The 17,340-nt window shown below is 46.5% G+C and overlaps 1 protein-coding gene across 1 annotated transcript in view; it reads left to right on the top strand.

Moving 5' to 3' along the window:
- Nucleotides 1-16,606: 16,606 nt before the first annotated feature.
- The window catches only part of LOC126516700 (LIM homeobox transcription factor 1-beta-like), a 250,506-nt gene continuing 249,772 nt past the window's right edge, over nucleotides 16,607-17,340 (top strand). The window contains exon 1 of the mRNA XM_050166798.3: nucleotides 16,607-16,907. Within this exon, the coding sequence (XP_050022755.1) occupies nucleotides 16,864-16,907 (44 nt within the window). The 5' untranslated portion in view covers nucleotides 16,607-16,863. The remainder of the gene's footprint in view (nucleotides 16,908-17,340) is intronic.

Here is a 17,340-nt window from a genome sequence, read left to right as displayed (position 1 = left end):
TGTCGCGTGCTGCGGAACGATTTCGAGATGTTTTAGATCTTACTTTGTGAAATTTACGCCATGTTCGTTGATATAAGGTCCTCAGGGAAGCCTTTCGGTGCATCGGTAAATACTGTAGGCAGAAATATGTCTTGGGGGCGCAAAAATGTGACACGCATAATCAGCCGCGGTGTACGCGCATTATCAGTCGCGGTGCGTGTGTTGTTTACTATTTTGCTTATATCAATTTTAATTCAACAAAGAAAACCGGCGTCTCTGTATTACCAACATTAAATGGTAAATCAGCTCACTGTCTGATCGATTGGCGTAGGGAGTAAAACATAAGAGCGCATGCTCGTGCACGGCCAACCTAAGGCAACCACGAAACATCTGAGCGGCAGGCGCTATCAAATATTTGTGATACACTGGCATCGTTCTCACGCATTTCAAGTCTAGTATGCTTGAAATTACCATATGTCTACGCTAGCCTTGCTGTATGAGGCCCATGGTGCTGTTCAACACAGCGACCACTGCGGCTGGTGAGCCAGCACGATACACATATAAGCTGTGTGCTTCGGCATTGCCTTTTTGGCCTGTATACAGCCATAATATATGAGAGGGTTCGCAAAAAAAGAATGCGATGGCTATTTTTGAGCGCGAAGTTTCCGTAATACGTGTGAGTGCGTCGTAGAGAACTGAACGAACACAACCGAAAAAAAAAATCGGTTATCATCCTCTTTCTCTAAAAAGCAAGAGAAAACGAGCTAACGCCACACAACGTTTATAAATATATAACCGCTGATACCGTATGCTTGGACCATGCGCTATACAGAACAAAGATATCTGTAATCCAGCACCTACTACTGCTTAGGACGCTCGCGCAGTTAGTAAACGGTCGCTTTGCTGGACAAGCTTAATTCAGATTGTAAGGTATGCTGCTATTACTAGCCAAAACTATTTTATTCATGGGTGGAAACCTCATCCATCGAACCAAGTAGTCACGCAATGTAACCTGCGGCGAACAGTTTGAACGCTTGTCAAAGTATAAGATCACAGCTCCTATCGTAGCAGAACGGTACCCACGCTGTTACGATCGTCGCGTATGTTTCATGGCTCCTAAACCGCAGCTTAGAAATAGAGGATAATACTGCAATAAGGTCACATTAGTGATTGGAACATTTAGAAATACACAATTGATCTCCGAGGCTGATTGTAGGCTCAAATATGCGAGCACACATCGCGCTGCGTGTTCCGTCCACCTCAACGGCAGCAGGAATTCCGGCCATGACGCCTTAAACCACTCCAGCACGTCTCGCAGAACCGTTTACCACGTAGAAGACGCACGTCATACTAAACAGACCGCGCGACCGCGAAAACAAACGCCAGAACCTACCGCCGAGCGTATACCTGCCATGCAAAAGACCGCTTTCACCCAAGCCAGTATGGCGCTGCTCATAGGCGGCGCCACTGCGTTCCCAATATGGCGGCGCCTACGAAAAAACGGTCTATAAGAGCAGCTGCCCCCGGACGCCAAGAGAGAGGCTCCGATTTCTTCCGTTGAGTTACGTGCTCTCCCGTCTCTCCACTTCGGTCGACCTGACCGCCCGCTCTTTTGCGATGTTAGAATAAACCAGTTGTTCTGTTACCAGTCGACTCATGCTTTGCCGGGACCTTCGGATGCTTCCAGTTGTGCCCCAGGCCGCCAGGCCAACGCTACCCTTGGGGCTTGCGACCCATTTGCAACAACGGGCGTCAGCGCTGAGATTCCAACAACGCGGTAACGAATTTGGGCTATCGCCACCAAATTGAACACGACCACCCTACACGTATCTCTGAACATTGATGCTTCAATGTAGAATTAAAATAAAATGTGTTAATGAGAGTGCTGCTAAAACCTGGCAGTAAATATTTCGCATTTCGAATGCGCACATAATATTGTTACCTCTATTTCAAGTTTTACAGGCAAATAGAGGTGAAACCATATTAATTATGTGATCAAGCGAATTCAGGGGTCCTTAAACGGAGATCTGTTCTTAGGCCACTAGCTTTTTCTCTTATGCTAAATCAAGACTCAGAAGAGTTTGGGTGCGCGCTAGTTGGTACGAATCATTCATATTTAAAACAGCACCAAAAAACACGGACAAGGGAGGACACAGGACCAGCGCTCGTCCTGTGTCCTCCCTTGTCCGTGTTTTTTGGCACTGTTTTAAATGTGAATGATCTTAAATCAACCATCTGTTTCTGGCTTCCAAAAAGCAGCCGAAAAAAAGTACCAGTCGCATAGGATCTTGAAACAAGTTAAATTAAATTATGGGATGTTACGGGCCAGAACGACGATATGATTATGAGGCAAGCTGTAGTAGGGGATACCGGATTAATTTTGACCACCTGGGGCATCTTTTACGTACACCCAATGCACAGTACATGGACGTTTCTGCTTTTCGCCCCCATCGAAATGCGCCCGCCGCGGCCGGGATTCGAGCCCGCGACCTCGTGCTTAGCAGCGCAATGCCTATAGCCACAAAGCAACCGCGGCGGGTAGAGAGATTTACAAAAAATCTTGGTCTGGGCCAGACTAGTACACGTTACACAAAAAAAGTAATCGATTTCATTTACAATCACTTCTTTGGACGATGTATTGATGACGGTTACCAATTACCGCCCCACGAAAGTAACTGAGCGACTACTGAAAAGTAACTGATTACCTTAACGTTACTTTCCTTCCTACTTTGATTAATACTGCAGTAATCCAGTAAACAGAACAAGCTGCAGCCTGGCTCCTTTAGTGCGTCCTCCGCAGCTTTTTTCATCTTCGCTAAGAATTGCTTTTTAAGTCTTTTCTTCAGTAATTTTCTTTTGTTTCCTTGCGAAGATATTTGGCAGCCTCACTGAAAACTTGCTCGATATGCGCGCTGCAGAGAAGGGCTGTGTTGTAACGTAGGAACATCTTGCTCACAGGCTTGTGCGTGGTTACTCTATGTCTACGGTGATCGGGTCTGGGACCTCTATGAAGCGCCGTGCTTCATTGTTGCTGGGTTTAGGGGAAGGCGCTGCTGATAAGGCCAGCAGAAAAATTGAAAAAGTGTCCATAGGTTGTTCCCTGGCATCAGTGTACGAAATGGCCGTCACTATTGTGGGGATTTGGGGAATTCGACGCGCCATTGCGCGGGCGCATTTCACCCATGTCTGCAATCCTTAAGCCACGTCGTCCTCGCTCCGAACCAGTTTCGGTGGTGGCGCTCCACTCGCGGTGGTTCGCGGTGAGGGCGGAGCTAGTGACGTCACGGAGCGGCCCCTGGTGGCTACTGCCGTGACAGTAGCGACTCTCTTGCTCCTTGGGACTGCGCCCGGTACGTACATGCTTCCTCTCGTCCGCCGACACCTTTCTGAGTAGGACTGAGCTCACGCACGGTGCCTTTGCCCGTGCGGGGAGCGCGTACCTCGTGTTGTTCCTATCCCGACGCTAAGCCGAAGAACGGGTGCCTAGTGCTCGCGCGAGGCCGTACCACGCCGAGCCGCACTCATCGGAGGCCCAAGCCGAAGGAGATTGCCCGAGCTCTCGCGAGTTGGCCCATTGGTTATCGCGAGAGCAAGTAGCATAGCCGCCGGGACTTTTCCTAGCGGCGCGTCCCAGCTTGAGCCTGTGCTCTCGCAGCGACGTGCTACAGGCGCCCCTAACTGTATTTTTCGCCCTTGGTGCGGGACCCCTTTAGTTCCCCGCCGTCCCGGGACCGGGCGTTCGTGCAGTGTTGGGTGCCGTTGGAGACAATAAACGGTTTCCGTGAAGTTAGGGCAATACTGTGTTCTTGCGTGCGTCGCTCGGTAGCCCCTTGTGGCCTGAGCTCGCGCGCAGCGGCGCTAGAGGCTGACGGCTGACGCGGCCCTGTGGCTTGCTAAGCTCGAACTCGCGGTGGTCGGTGCTCCTGTGAGACCCTAAGACCCCACACTATTCAGCCATAGAAGCGCCCATTCAATATGTTGGCCAATATCTTGTGGACATTGTCCCGGCGCCCTTCACTTAGTAGCCATTTAGACTAAAAAGACTTATTGTAACGGACGCCAGAAAATGGTCATGTTCCTAAAAAAGGTGGACAAATCGGTCACTTAAGTTAATATAAAGCTGCATAAAAAGCACAGAGCATAAAGTGAATCAAGGCGTTCCGCAGGGTAGGTGCACTCAGTCCATTTCTATTTGTGTTATGGCTGAATTACACCATGAATCATTCACTATATGCAGACGACTTGTGCATATGGGCATCTGACTCGAGTGCTCAAGCCGTTCAGCAAAAGCTGCAAGCTGGCCTAACACTAATTAATGTTTTTTTTTTTTTAAAGCACAGGTATGATTATTTAACATGAGAAAACTGCTTTACTTCCTTTTACAAGGAAATGCCTCGGAAGATTCCAGCTCGTGCTAGACTCTCAGCGTCTGCAACTTGTGCGACAACACAAGTTCTTGGGTATTATCATAAACATACGGCTATTTTGAGCTTTCCAAATAAAAGCATTAGAGGAGAAAGTCAAATCCCTAATCAACATTCTCCGTCGATTTGCTGGAGTGACATGGGGTAGTTCAACCTCTTCCTTATTACGCATTCACTCGGCAATCATTAGACAAAGAATAGCATACTCTGCTCCTGTGCTACATGGAATATCCTGTAATCTACAGGAAACAATTCAAAGATTGCTGGCCGGAAGCCTTCGCATATGTCTTGGTGTTCTGCGTGCATCTGCCAGTGCTTTGGTAATTGCCGAGTCCCGCCAACCAACTTTTCATGCACTAAGATTTAGAGAAACGTCTCATCACTTTTTTCGTTTGGCTACACAACACGCTAATCATCCACTATGTCAAGACCTTCAGGATAGAACAGCTGCTGGCATACATGATGAAATACAGCGGTGCGAAAACTTATTGCCCGCTTACAAATACTGGCCTACATGCCTAACTCATCCCCCATGGCGACTAGCAATTCCAGAAATACTCTCTTCAAGTCCTGGAGTTGGTCGCAAATGTGATGCCCACAGCTGCGATCAATCAGTTAACTTTATCACATATTTACACTAAGTGCGTAGATCGCATTCACGTGTATAGCGATGGCTCATGCGGGGAACAAAGCTCTAAATCTGCGTTTCATATACCTGCATACCAAGAGAAAAAAACTTATAAGCTTGGCCACTTTACAACGTTGGCAACTGCAGAACCTTACGCAATATGTTGTGCTTTACGTTACATATGTCAGCAGTCAGAACCCTTTCGTTGGGTAATTTTGAGTGACTCACAAGTCTCATTGCTGTGCTTAAAATAAATCAGCTTAAGAAAAGCAAACAGCACATTGGCACACGAAATACAGAAGACATACGCCATAGCAAAAGGTCTGCGACACAACTTTCCAGTGGATTCCAATTCATTGTGAAATCATGGGAAATGTAACAGCTGATCACATGGAACGTGCAGCACATCAAGAGAATGAATTATCACTACTTCCTCTGGCGACGAGTGATGCGCGATGTCTATTGAACAAACTATGCCGTAGATTGTCCAAGGAAACTTGGTTCATAAATTATGCGCAGAACTTTCAATTATATAATCTAGATCCTGGAATAGAATTCAATATTCCGTTTAAAATTAGTCGATCTGTTGAAACAACAGTTCATAGGCTGCGACTAGGCACTGCCTGTATTAGAAGCTTCCTGTATAGGATAAGAAAAACGAACAGTGCTACGTGCTCATGTGAAGAGGCTGAAGAAGACGTAGAACATCTTCTTCTACACTGTAAAAATCACGATGCTCTCCGCAGGAACCTCTCAAAAAACTACACGGCTTGGATATACGGCCTTAGGAAATATTTTAGGTCCATCACCAACAGAGAAACTTCAAACCATCGCTGCGCGCGCCTTAGTACAATTTTTGGAGGAGTCAAAAATATCACAAAATACTAAGTAATACAATAGTTATAACTCGCATTGTTATTATTAACAGACATCCTTAATTACATGTTCATTGTGTGTTTGTGTTCGTGTAGCATTTCTATTTGTTGCACTTAGAGTGCGGTATTCAAGTGCCCAACACCTTCTGTGTGAATATCTTGGTATTGTGAACATTTCTGCTGTGTGAACTCATGTGTACCGTGTGAACATTCCGGTTTTGTGAGTATTTACGCTATCTGAACTCTTCCGTTGCGCGGACATTGGTTTATATTGCAGTACTGAGATTTAGTACGTGAATGTTCGTCCATGTGTTTTTTTTTTTCAGTTTTGGGATTGTTGACAACTTTACGACGAAAACTATCACGTAAGAGAAGAGGAGTAGCCGGCGCCACACATAGGCACCAACCTCACCTTAAATACAGTTAATAAAAAATAAATAAAGCTGCATATCATGCAGCCTTAATAATAATGCTTTTGCGTTACAATCTCAAAAATAGGTGTATATGAGTCGCGTATACAGGGTGTTTCTTTCTTTTCTTTTAGATCACACGGAATCATTAAAAATTGCCTGCGGCAGATAGCAGAATTTTAGTCATTGAGTTCAATTACTAGGGGAGCCGGACTTTACGAAAATCCAAAATGCATAATCGACTAAATAACGGAAATTTACTATTTTCCTGTTTTTAATTAATTACCTCATGGCGCACATTGTAATTTACGAATTCTAACCGGAACAAATTTTCAGGATGACACCAGTTTCGAGATACTAAATCCAGAAGTTGGTGACGAAATGAATGGGCGTCCCAGTTACTTTTGTGCTTCAAAGCCTAAAACATTTTCTTGAAAAAAAGCACCGCCCAAGCACTCCCTACACATGGTTAACCAGCGAAGCTGAAATGTGAGCCCCCGGTGTTTATCACTGTGTTAACCTTGACATTTCATTAAACTATTTCTCAATAATTGGTTACGTCTTTGTGTTTCTTAATGAGGTCGCACAAACGTTTGGCTTGTGGTTATCACAGTGTTTATTTCACATGCCGCACACTGTCCTTCACATGATCACCGTCGTGGAGAAGTGCAATGAGCGGTTCATTCTGTTTAGTAATGCGTTAATCACGATGGTTAGTGCTAGCTTTCACTGTTGTTACCCGGTGACACACCGGGGCCACACGTTTCAGCTTCGCTGGTTAACCATGTGTACGGAGTGCTTGGGCGTGATTTTTCAGTTGTATAGTCTCTACGCCAACCTGCAGATAAACTGATATCAGCCCATAACGCGTCGCATTACATCATCGCACGCCGACTGGTGTCCTTCAAACGTCGATCGCGTCGGCGCTTGCACGTACTGCATACGTGTGTGCTTAACTGATGGTGGTCTGCATGCCAACTTTTTTTTTTTTTTGCGCATGCGCATGGGGTTATACCGCAGGAGTTCTGGAGGTTATGCCGGAGACGGACGGACGGACGAATCGGCCAGCCACATACAGCTTCGCTGTAAAAAGTAAGCGGAACAGCTGCGCATCTTTACCGCAAGTTTCATTTCATTTCGCTACAAGTGGATTATGCCTTGCAATCCTACCAGATACAATCCCAAATTGCGGTATGAGCTGTAAATTAAGTCATTTAAAAGTTAATCATTGAAGTGAGTTAATTAGTTAAATATGCACTTTTATTTCTTGTGTGCGTAATGTACGCCGCTTCAAGTAATCCAAATCAAGGGCCGCAATTACGCTATCTGTCACAGAATACCCTTACGAATACTGTAGGATCTAAAAAAACGGCAACGGTATATCAAACAAATAGGAACATATGCGTTTAACGGCAAAGAACTTCTGTCCATACCGGAAGTCGTGGACTGCACTAAGCGAAGAATTAAGAAGCAACTCTCAGCACCTATGAGGGCCGCTTAAAAGCACTTCCAGGAGTGAGAGAGACAGAGGTATTTATTATGAGAGGAAAGCTCAGAGGTCGCACTTCCAAGAGAGTTGTGCAAATCTGCAAGCCTGCTATGTGCCATTTAACGAGGCGTAACTGCAGCGCGCTGACTGTGAGAACGAGGTAATTCATGGGCACGTTTTCCTCCCTTTTAGACACTGTATTTCCCGCCGAATTCAACTTCTCAAGGCTGATTGCCTGTTATAGCTTGTTTCGATGATGTAACTGCTTACATATAATTGGCTACCGAAAAATAATTGAATCACACGGAGTATTACCGAGTTGACAAAGTAATCGTTAAATTACAAAAGTTCCAGAAAACCTTATTAATTACATGCAATTCGTTACGTACAAGTCTGGTCTCGAATGACGGCAGCGCACGGTGCGTATACCCCCGCTGTGTACGGGCTGCAACGTTAGTTCTTCAGAGAGTTCCCTCGCTGGTACCGACTGGTGTGTGTAAGTGTTTCCTGGTTCGCTGTTGGTATCGATGGGGCCCTACAAAAAAAAAAATTATTCTTGCACCGGACGTATTACGCAGCGACTACCTGCTGCATGAATTGCTGCACGGCCTGATGGCGCTGCTTCTGGAGTTGAACAAAGTGATTCATGGCATGTTGCTGTTGTTGCAGCCAGCGCAGCTGTCAGCGTCTGCTCCCAGGTTACGTTGGACTGCAGGGTCTTGTATAGCTCGTTTTCGCCAGCCTGACAATGAAGCATCTCGTGTGCGATGGTCTGGAGGCTACTCGACACTTTATCGTACCAATGCGCGATCACATGAAGATGAGGTTTCAGCCCCACCTCACGCCGACATTGCGCCTGTCCAGCAGTCAATGTCAAATTTTGCCCGTGAAGCAGGAATCCCTGCAAGGATGTAATTCTGCGCCTTTTTCATATTTCTGCTGTCCATAACATATACGATTATGGCAACTTCCATTCAAATTGCTCTTTTCCATATAACATAGGCCAGCTTGCCATGAACTTCCATAGTGAAGTTTTTCCATTCCCTTCCTCGCCAGTCGTGCAGTTTCATACAGCACCACGACCCTATGCTTGTGACACAGCTATGTACAGAATGCGATGCGACTTCTTGGTGGCAACCTCGAGAAACCAGAGCGCCTGCTTAAGCACGTCAGAATACTCGCGTATGAAAACGTGTTAGTGACAACGAAGTACTTATCGCAAGTGAAATACGTGATCAGTTACAACGTCAAACTTGGCACACGGTTAACTCGTCACCAGGACCTCGCAAGCAACCTTGCTTAGCCCTTCGATGGACTCAACAAGGAAACTGATGGCTTTGTGTCTAAATTAAGTGCCCCCCGCTTGATTGTTCACGAAAAGTCAAATCTGAAAGATGACAAGCATATTGTAGGGCGTAAAAAGGTGGGGCGTATGTATGTTGTCACGTTGTAGCGACGGTGAAGAAACAAGCAAAGTGCGAGTTTAGAACCTAACTCTTTATTGGCCGAACTTGCGCCCAGAAAGACAAACAACACTCGCTGCACAGTCGTCGTATCCACTCGCACGTCTCAAGTGCGTTTGCTATTTTATAGACGTCTCACCCAGAGCTCATTTCAGAGCAGTCGCTGGTACTCGATTGTGTTTGAAAATGCGCACTATGTATAATTCCCCACTCTCCGCCGATGCAATATTCAAGGAAGACGTTACGTGCCTTCGTTAACCACTCCTATACCTCCGCGTGGCTGCCTGTAATATGAACGAAAGCAGCTTGTGTGCGCTACTGGGAAACGGAGTAGCGATAAAGACATGAGACCAGACATCACAATGATAACACACTGTCCTTGTACTTTTTGCGCTGCTCAGTTTCCCACAGTATGGCAGGCCAACTAGCTCGAATTACTGCTTGAGAGAGAGAGAGAGAGAGAAACTTTAATGATATTCTGGAGACGTTAGCTTGGCTTTCCGCCTCACATGCTACTCCAGGTTCTGGATGATGATTATGATATATACAGTGATAAACACATAACAACACATACAGTCACACACACACACACATATATACACTATAGAGCGGCCACGGCGGCCGCATTTCGATGGGGGCGAAATGCGAGAAACACCCGTGTACTTAGATTTAGGTGCACGTTAAAGAAGCCCAGGTGATCTAAATTTCCGGAGTCCCCCACTACGGCGTGCCTCATAATCATAAAGTGCTTTTGGAATGTAAAACACCATAATTTAATACACAATATAGATAATTAAAAATCTTCGTTAAGGCTTGTGGCCCTCAAGAACGTCAGCAGCGCTTTCGTGGCACGTAACGCGCACGTGGTGCTTTGCCATGGGGCCACAAAGTGCCGCAGTTCCAAGCTCGAGTCCCATTGAAGGTGCAGTGCCGCCATCAAAGACTGTCTCTGTGACGTGTAGCGACAGCAGTTGCACAGAACATGTTGCAGGTCTCCAGGGGCGTTGCATTCAAAACATGTTGGCGAATCCGTCAGTTGAATCTTACACTTGACGTAGTTTGTGTAGGCCTCGTTAGGTCTGATGCGGTATAGACATGTTTGGTCTTGTCTATTGAGGCCTCGTGGCATGTAGAAGTCACATGATGGATCTGTTTTATGTAGGTGTCCGTAGTGGTAGCTGGCATCTCTCTAGAGGGATCGCTGGAGATGCCAAGCATGTGCAGACACCAGTGCCGCCGTGTATTGCCTCGAGAAAGGTATCTGGACCATTTCTCTCAAAGTGTCGTGTCCAGCTATGGCAGCATGATCAGCCAGGGCGTTGCCTTGTTTTCCACAGTGGGCTGGTAACCACTGCAGCACAACAATGTGATGCAGTTCGCAGGCTTTACTGCATAGGCGTCTAATGTCTATTACAAGTTGTTCCTGCACGCGTGGCGACTTCAGGGACTGCAAGGCCACTCTTCAGTCGGTGAAGATGACCCAAGAATCGGCTGTCTGCTCTATGATGTAAATAAAAGCTGCCCGCAGTGGTGCAGCTAGTTCAGTGGCTGTAGCTGAAGTGCGGTGACTGAGAGTAGTATCAGAGATGGTAACACTCGCTGACGGAATCCACACACCAATGGCTGATGATGTGGGCGTAACGGAGCCATCAATGTAAATATGTCGGTGAGACCTGTAGCTGGTGTTAACATGCTCTAGAGCAAAATATGTCAGCGCTGGACTTAGTGTATTTCTCTTGATCTTGAATACAGGCTCGAAAGGGACAAGTGACCCCGAAGAAAATTTCCACGGTGCCTCCGTCGGAGTAGAAGGGCTTTGATAATTCGTCAGGAGCAAGCTCCGCATAACAGGACCTCTGTTTGAAGCAAGCGGGTGACCCGACACTCTGGTACCAAAGCGCATATGTACACGAAAAAACTCCTGCTGCAGAAGCGCCAGAACCGAGAGGCGTCTGCTTTCGGCAAGGGTTCCTACAACTTTGTGTGATGCACACGCTCAGGGCTTTTGCTTGCGCACATGTGAGGGCTTTTATGTTATTTTGGAGAAATGTGCGGTAGCACAGGAAGGCTGTGTCGTAGGAGACCTTCACAGAGCGACGTATACATGCGTAGCAGTCCATTTACGGAGCAGCCAGCAGTGTTGCTTGATAGCATACCGGAGATTCTCGCGTATGACCCAATTTTGTCTCCCAATATTCGAATATTGGGTGTCCACGTCATTAGTCTGTCGGTTGTTACGCCCAGAAACTTGTTACTTGACACGTATCGTATAGGAGAGTGCGTAATCTTTAACTTGTACCGCGAAACATCACACCCAGTGAAAGCAGTGAAGGCACACTTCTCTGGTGCATCGTTAGACCTCGTGCGAATAGAAAATTTTCAATGGAATTGATAGCTTTCCGCAATCTCGCTCGTAGGACTGCTTGTGTACACTATACAAGCTTATGTGTTGCATAATAATAATAATATATGGGGTTTTACGTGCCAAAACCACTTTCTGATTATGAGGCACGCCGTAGTGGGGGACTCCGGAAATTTTGACCACCTGGGGTTCTTTAACGTGCACCTAAATCTAAGTACACGGGTGTTTTCGCATTTCGCCCCCATCGAAATGCGGCCGCCGTGGCCGGGATTCGATCCCGCGACCTCGTGCTCAGCAGCCTAACACCATAGCCACTGAGCAACCACGGCGGGTTATGTGTTGCATATTTTATTGGTGATTATTAGGCAGTCTTCGTACCCGAGTCGTCTTTCAGACACTCCCACTACGACAACAGCTCTCAGAAAACAGATTCTTCTTAAAAAAAAGCCTCGAAGGCTATGCATTTCTCAAATATAGCGCTGGGATGTATGCGTAGTGATAATAAATGGATGATAAATTGTTGGTATGTGCGGGCAGGGTAAACTGATATATCTAACCCCTACAAAAGTTGTAAAAGGACACTGTTGTCATAAAAACATGTCCGAGTATCTTCAACAATGAATATGGGGAACATAGGCTCGGGATTTTCTGCATCTTTACTCTAGTGCGAGGGGAAAAAAATGTTGGCTGTCATGTTAGACTCCCGTAACACGTGAAGGCGAAAGCCTACTGCACACTCGGTAATGCGTCGTCTCACATCGTCGCGTTGCTGCTTTCGCAGTTCGGCTTCGTCGGCTCCTTTTCGACGCTTGGCTGCGGGCTTCCCGCGCTCGTACAGAGGGGTCAGGCTTGCACCAACGACATTTCTCTTCGACTTTGCGTTGCATCCCCTCAGCAGGTGATTGAAACGTATGCCGTTCTGTGTATTGTGTGGGTGATTTCAATGAATTTAAGCACTGTTAGCTTCACTTCACTGAGCGCCTGTGCCCTCAGCGTTAAGAGGGAATTGAGCCATTACATTTTTTTTTTTATTGCTTACGGGGGTTCGAGTCATTGAGAAAGGTCACGTGGTTTATCTTATACCACTCGGCTAGACATCGCATTTCTGTACGTTGCATGCGTGATTCCAATGAATGTATGCACCGTACGCTTCACTTTTCTGAGTGCTTGTAGCCTCTGCATTACGAGAGGGATGAGACATTCTATATTTTGCTAGATAACTAAAACCGAGGGGCACATACAGAGTGGCACTTACCCTATCGCGCCAGGGGTACATGCCCAATGCACATACCCAGTTGTCCCAGGGCAGACTTGTGCGTAACGAATTACATGTAATTAATTACTGGTAATCAATTAAATTTAATGGCAATTTTGTACTTTGACGATTAATTTGCTTACTCGGTAACGCTCACTGTAGCTCAATAACTCTTTCCGACAAATAATACATGCAACAAATTTCTTTGCTGTAAGAAACGACGCAGCTTTGAGAACCTGATTTTGGTGGAAACTACAGACAGAATTCCCGAGATCGTGCCATGTAGCACGATATGACTGGCTATGAGTGGCGCTGGCTAACATTCCAGGGCTATTTCTAGTACATATAAATATCCAAGTTACAGGACGAATTGAACGCTGTTGCTGTAGCACAATTGGTAGTGCATCGCGCGCGTAATGCGAAGGTTGTGGGTTCGGTCCCTACCGGAGATTAGTTATTTTTTTTCATCCAATTTATTTTCCCTTTTCTTCATAATTTTCAACATGTCAATTTCAACCCCAGCTAAATACCCCAATGCTTTCATTGGCTTCATTACCTGTGCTACCTGCCACACACAAATACACACGCACGCACGCACGCACGCACACGCACACACGCACACGCACGCGCGCACGCACGCACGCGCACACACGCACGCACGCGCACACACGCACGCACGCGCACACACGCGCGCACGCGCGCACGCACACGCGCACGCACACGCACACGCACGCGCGCGCACACCGTCCAAAACCTAGACGTACAGAAAATTTTATGGCAAGAGTAATATTTCACCATTACGGCTCAGTGAATTTGGCCTGAAAAGTGGGACCAATATGCCGCAGCGCCCCCCCCCCCCCTCCCTCAAAAGATTCAGCTGTAAAACATTGACGAATGCCCTTCGCACCTTTGTATGTTGTGGCCCATCGCGGCTGCTTTTGGATGCGAATTTATCACCGCAAACATAAAGCAGTGATCTCGTTACTTTCGTAAGGTGTTCGAGTAGCGCAAGCGAGCATGGACACAAGAAGAGACAAATCTATACAAGTAATGCGTAGTTGTGTTGTTTTACAGCGAAGCTGTTAGCCTCTGGGGGTCGTAATTTTTCGTGTCCGTCCGTGAACAAACATTGTCATCATCAGCAAGGACTCATATCGCCCTAAGCAAGCAAAAATGCAATGGTTCTTCCCCATCGTAATGCAGAGGCTACAAACACTCAGAAAAGTGAAGGGAACGGTGCATACATCCATTAGAATCATGCATACAACGCATGGAACAGCGTACGTTTCAATAAATAGCTCAAAACAAGCATTTATCATCAGCAGCAATGGCTCATACCCCCGTAAGCAAGCAAAAATGCAGTGGCTCATATCCCCGTAAGCACTGGCTCATAGCCCCGTAAGGCAGAGGCTACAAACGCTCAGCAAAGTGAAGCGAACAGTGCATACATTCATTGAAATCACACATACAACACACAGAACAGCATATGTTTCAATAAAGAAGTTCAAAGTAAACATCCGAACCATCAATAGATGAAAGTATACACACCTCAGCAGTTGTGATGGTTTTGCAACAGCTTCGCTGGACATGCACTTTCGCAGAGCCGGAATGGCGAGTCGTCTGTTTTTTTTTCTTTTTTTTTGTTCGGGTTGTCCCTGTTTGCGCCCTCTCTATACTAGAACGCCTTACGATGTCACACCTACAAGTGCACATTGCAACTCGTCGACTCATTACCTTGCCAGGTATTCGACAGTAATGCGCAAACAATTGCGATTTGAAAGTAAGAACAGAACTACGAGATCAGATTACGCATTGCGACAATTCACAACGAAACGGTGACCGTTTCAACCATTGCCTAATGGAGAACCGAGCGCGCACCACAACTTCTATGCGAACGCACTGCGGTGGCGGCGGGTGCTGTAGACCCACGAACGAGGCGTTCGTGGGTCTACGTGGCCTCGGACGTCGCATGCTGTATATCGGAAGTCTACGTTAAGGGAGGGAGCGGCGATGGCTTATAGGGGGACACTTCAACTTGGGAGCAAAATATATCTGCTCACAACCCGTCAAAATTGTGCGGGCGTCACAGTAGCAGGGTGTCCTACTAATTGACAAATGAACCGGGACTAAGCAAACCGGAGAAAATGGGAAGCTAGAAAGGATCGGATCGGGAGAATAAGAGAGCGCACCTACTGACGAATGCAGGCCATCGCTAGCAGAAAGAAAAAAGGAATGTTTGTCTTTAAAGCAAGAAAACTTGTAAAAAGATAACTCAGTTATCAAAATCTTTCCTGAATGTTTCTCAAGGCTTGCACTGTGCTCATCAATTATTACTTCTATAAAAGTTTCTGGACATTAGCACATAATTTTCTCAGCTATGGAAGAGATCTTTATCGTAAGATCAATCGCGACCAATGTCGTGTGAAGGGTCTAAGAATATGCACAGGTCTGATTATTTTTACCGGGTGCCAAATTTGTTCAAGCATGCGAGCACACTGCTGGTCTTCAATGTTCTTGAGTATAGAGCGTGTTGCGTCTGCTCAATGAATTCTCGTTGCCAAGCCTCTGTAATGGCTTTTTGCTCATACTCGTAAGCATTCTTGGGATGAAAAAAAATCCGCCTCCATCACACCCTGTGAAGGTGGAAGTTTAGCGAAGCTGTTGCAACGTCAGACAAGCACCACCACCACAAGCGACGTCCGTCATGCGTGCACGCATCTGCGCGGAAGTATACATCCTCATCCTTTTAGGCCCACCGTCAAGTGTAAAGGCCTTATTGAACTAATTGAATTTCTTAAAGTAAATTCCGCCACGAGAATTCGTAAAGTACGACTTACACACAAGCTCCAGACATGGCAGCTTTGGATTGTAATTTGAACATACGAGAAAACATAATTCTGTTACGCGTAAACTCAGACAAAGCGTTTTTCCAGCTGCCGTTTGAGGTCGTCACAGTGGCCGCGGCCTCTAGGTGGCGGTACTATTTTTGGGTGAGCCCAGAACGAGCCCACGAAAAGTCCCCACCCACCAGATGCTAGCAGATTCGCTGTAAGAAGATTTGATTTCATTTCTAGCATTTACATTGCCCCTTTCGGCGAGAAAGCAAAATTCCGTCTAGCTGGCTTAGTGCAGGTAACCTACCGCCGGTCGTATATCACACATGGCGACTTCTGAGCTCGGTGCTGGCCGCTTCTACCATGTATAGTTATTCCGATAAGATTATCAGGCGCATTGAAAGGGCGTTCGCTTTCCCAAGTGAAAATTAAAAGAAATTATATAGATATTATATATATATATATATATATATATATATATATATATATATATATATATATATATATATATATATATATATAATGACGTCAATTGAAACCCCCTGCACCAGCAGTATGTGTTAAATAGACCCTCCGCACGCTGACTGGCAAAAAACTGGAAGGTGTGAGCATCAACGCAATCGCTCACCAGGATGCACAGTGATATCACGCCATGTCACCATGATAATAACGTGGTACATAGCCAGATTGGCGCTCACAGGGGCAGCTGCCAAGGCACAGATAAGGGTCTCTGGCAGGGACACAAAGAGCGGGAAAGAAACGCTGTAGCAAAATCTGATAGGATAGCGGCACCGACAACGGTTCCATATCGCTCCGAGTCCTTTTGTCTGCTCGGTGTCTGTGTGTTACAAGTGCCGGTGTGCGTGTTTTCAGGTGCAGTTAGCGCGCAATGGACGACCGCTGAATACGATGTACGCTCTTTCCCAACGACGTATGTCGACGCCACAGCGGGCTGTGATTGTGTTAAGAGAGCAAGCTGGGCACCCGGGCGCTTGGGTTTGTGCTTCTCACTGCGTCGCAAGCCAGCAGCACAGCACGTGCCGCGGTGCTGCGAGTGTGACAAGGCCGCGCTGCCGGCTTCGGCGCACTGAGACATCTGCATGCTTCTGGGCTTCTCTCCTCCAGCGTCACAACGAATCTCATCATGTGCATCGAAAACATCAGTAGACACGTACTGGAAATGCAAAGGTGAGCACTGCCCCTCTATAGACCTGATTGCGTTCACCCTTCCAATGCCTAGCCGTGAAGTCTGTCTACCAGCGCAATACAGCAGGATTCCTTATTGTGCCGTAGTTATATGAGTTTGTTAAAGAGCAGCGGTTACCCGTTGATCAAGGTGTGGTAAGCACTCAGCGCTTGGTAACCTTTATGTTTGAGTTGCTCCATCAATGCGAACGCAAAAGTGGTATTCAGTGGGAGATCACAGAAGTTGTTCAACGCGGCGAGAGTGATAAAATTTAGTCTGGACGGGCGCCGTAAAAGTCTTCTTATGCGATGATTGCTAATATTCGTGGCGCGGTAGTGGTTCGCGAAGCCAACGACATTTAATTCGCGTGAGAGAGCGGAAAGGCAGGAAGGAAGCCAGTTTTGGGTCACTTATTACGTACGACTGTGCACATAT

This window comes from Dermacentor andersoni, chromosome 1 (assembly GCF_023375885.2).
Source record: "Dermacentor andersoni chromosome 1, qqDerAnde1_hic_scaffold, whole genome shotgun sequence".
Taxonomy (NCBI): Eukaryota; Metazoa; Arthropoda; class Arachnida; order Ixodida; family Ixodidae; genus Dermacentor; species Dermacentor andersoni.
Note: the sequence above shows the minus strand (reverse complement) of the source record. Positions and strands in the feature narration are given on the sequence as shown.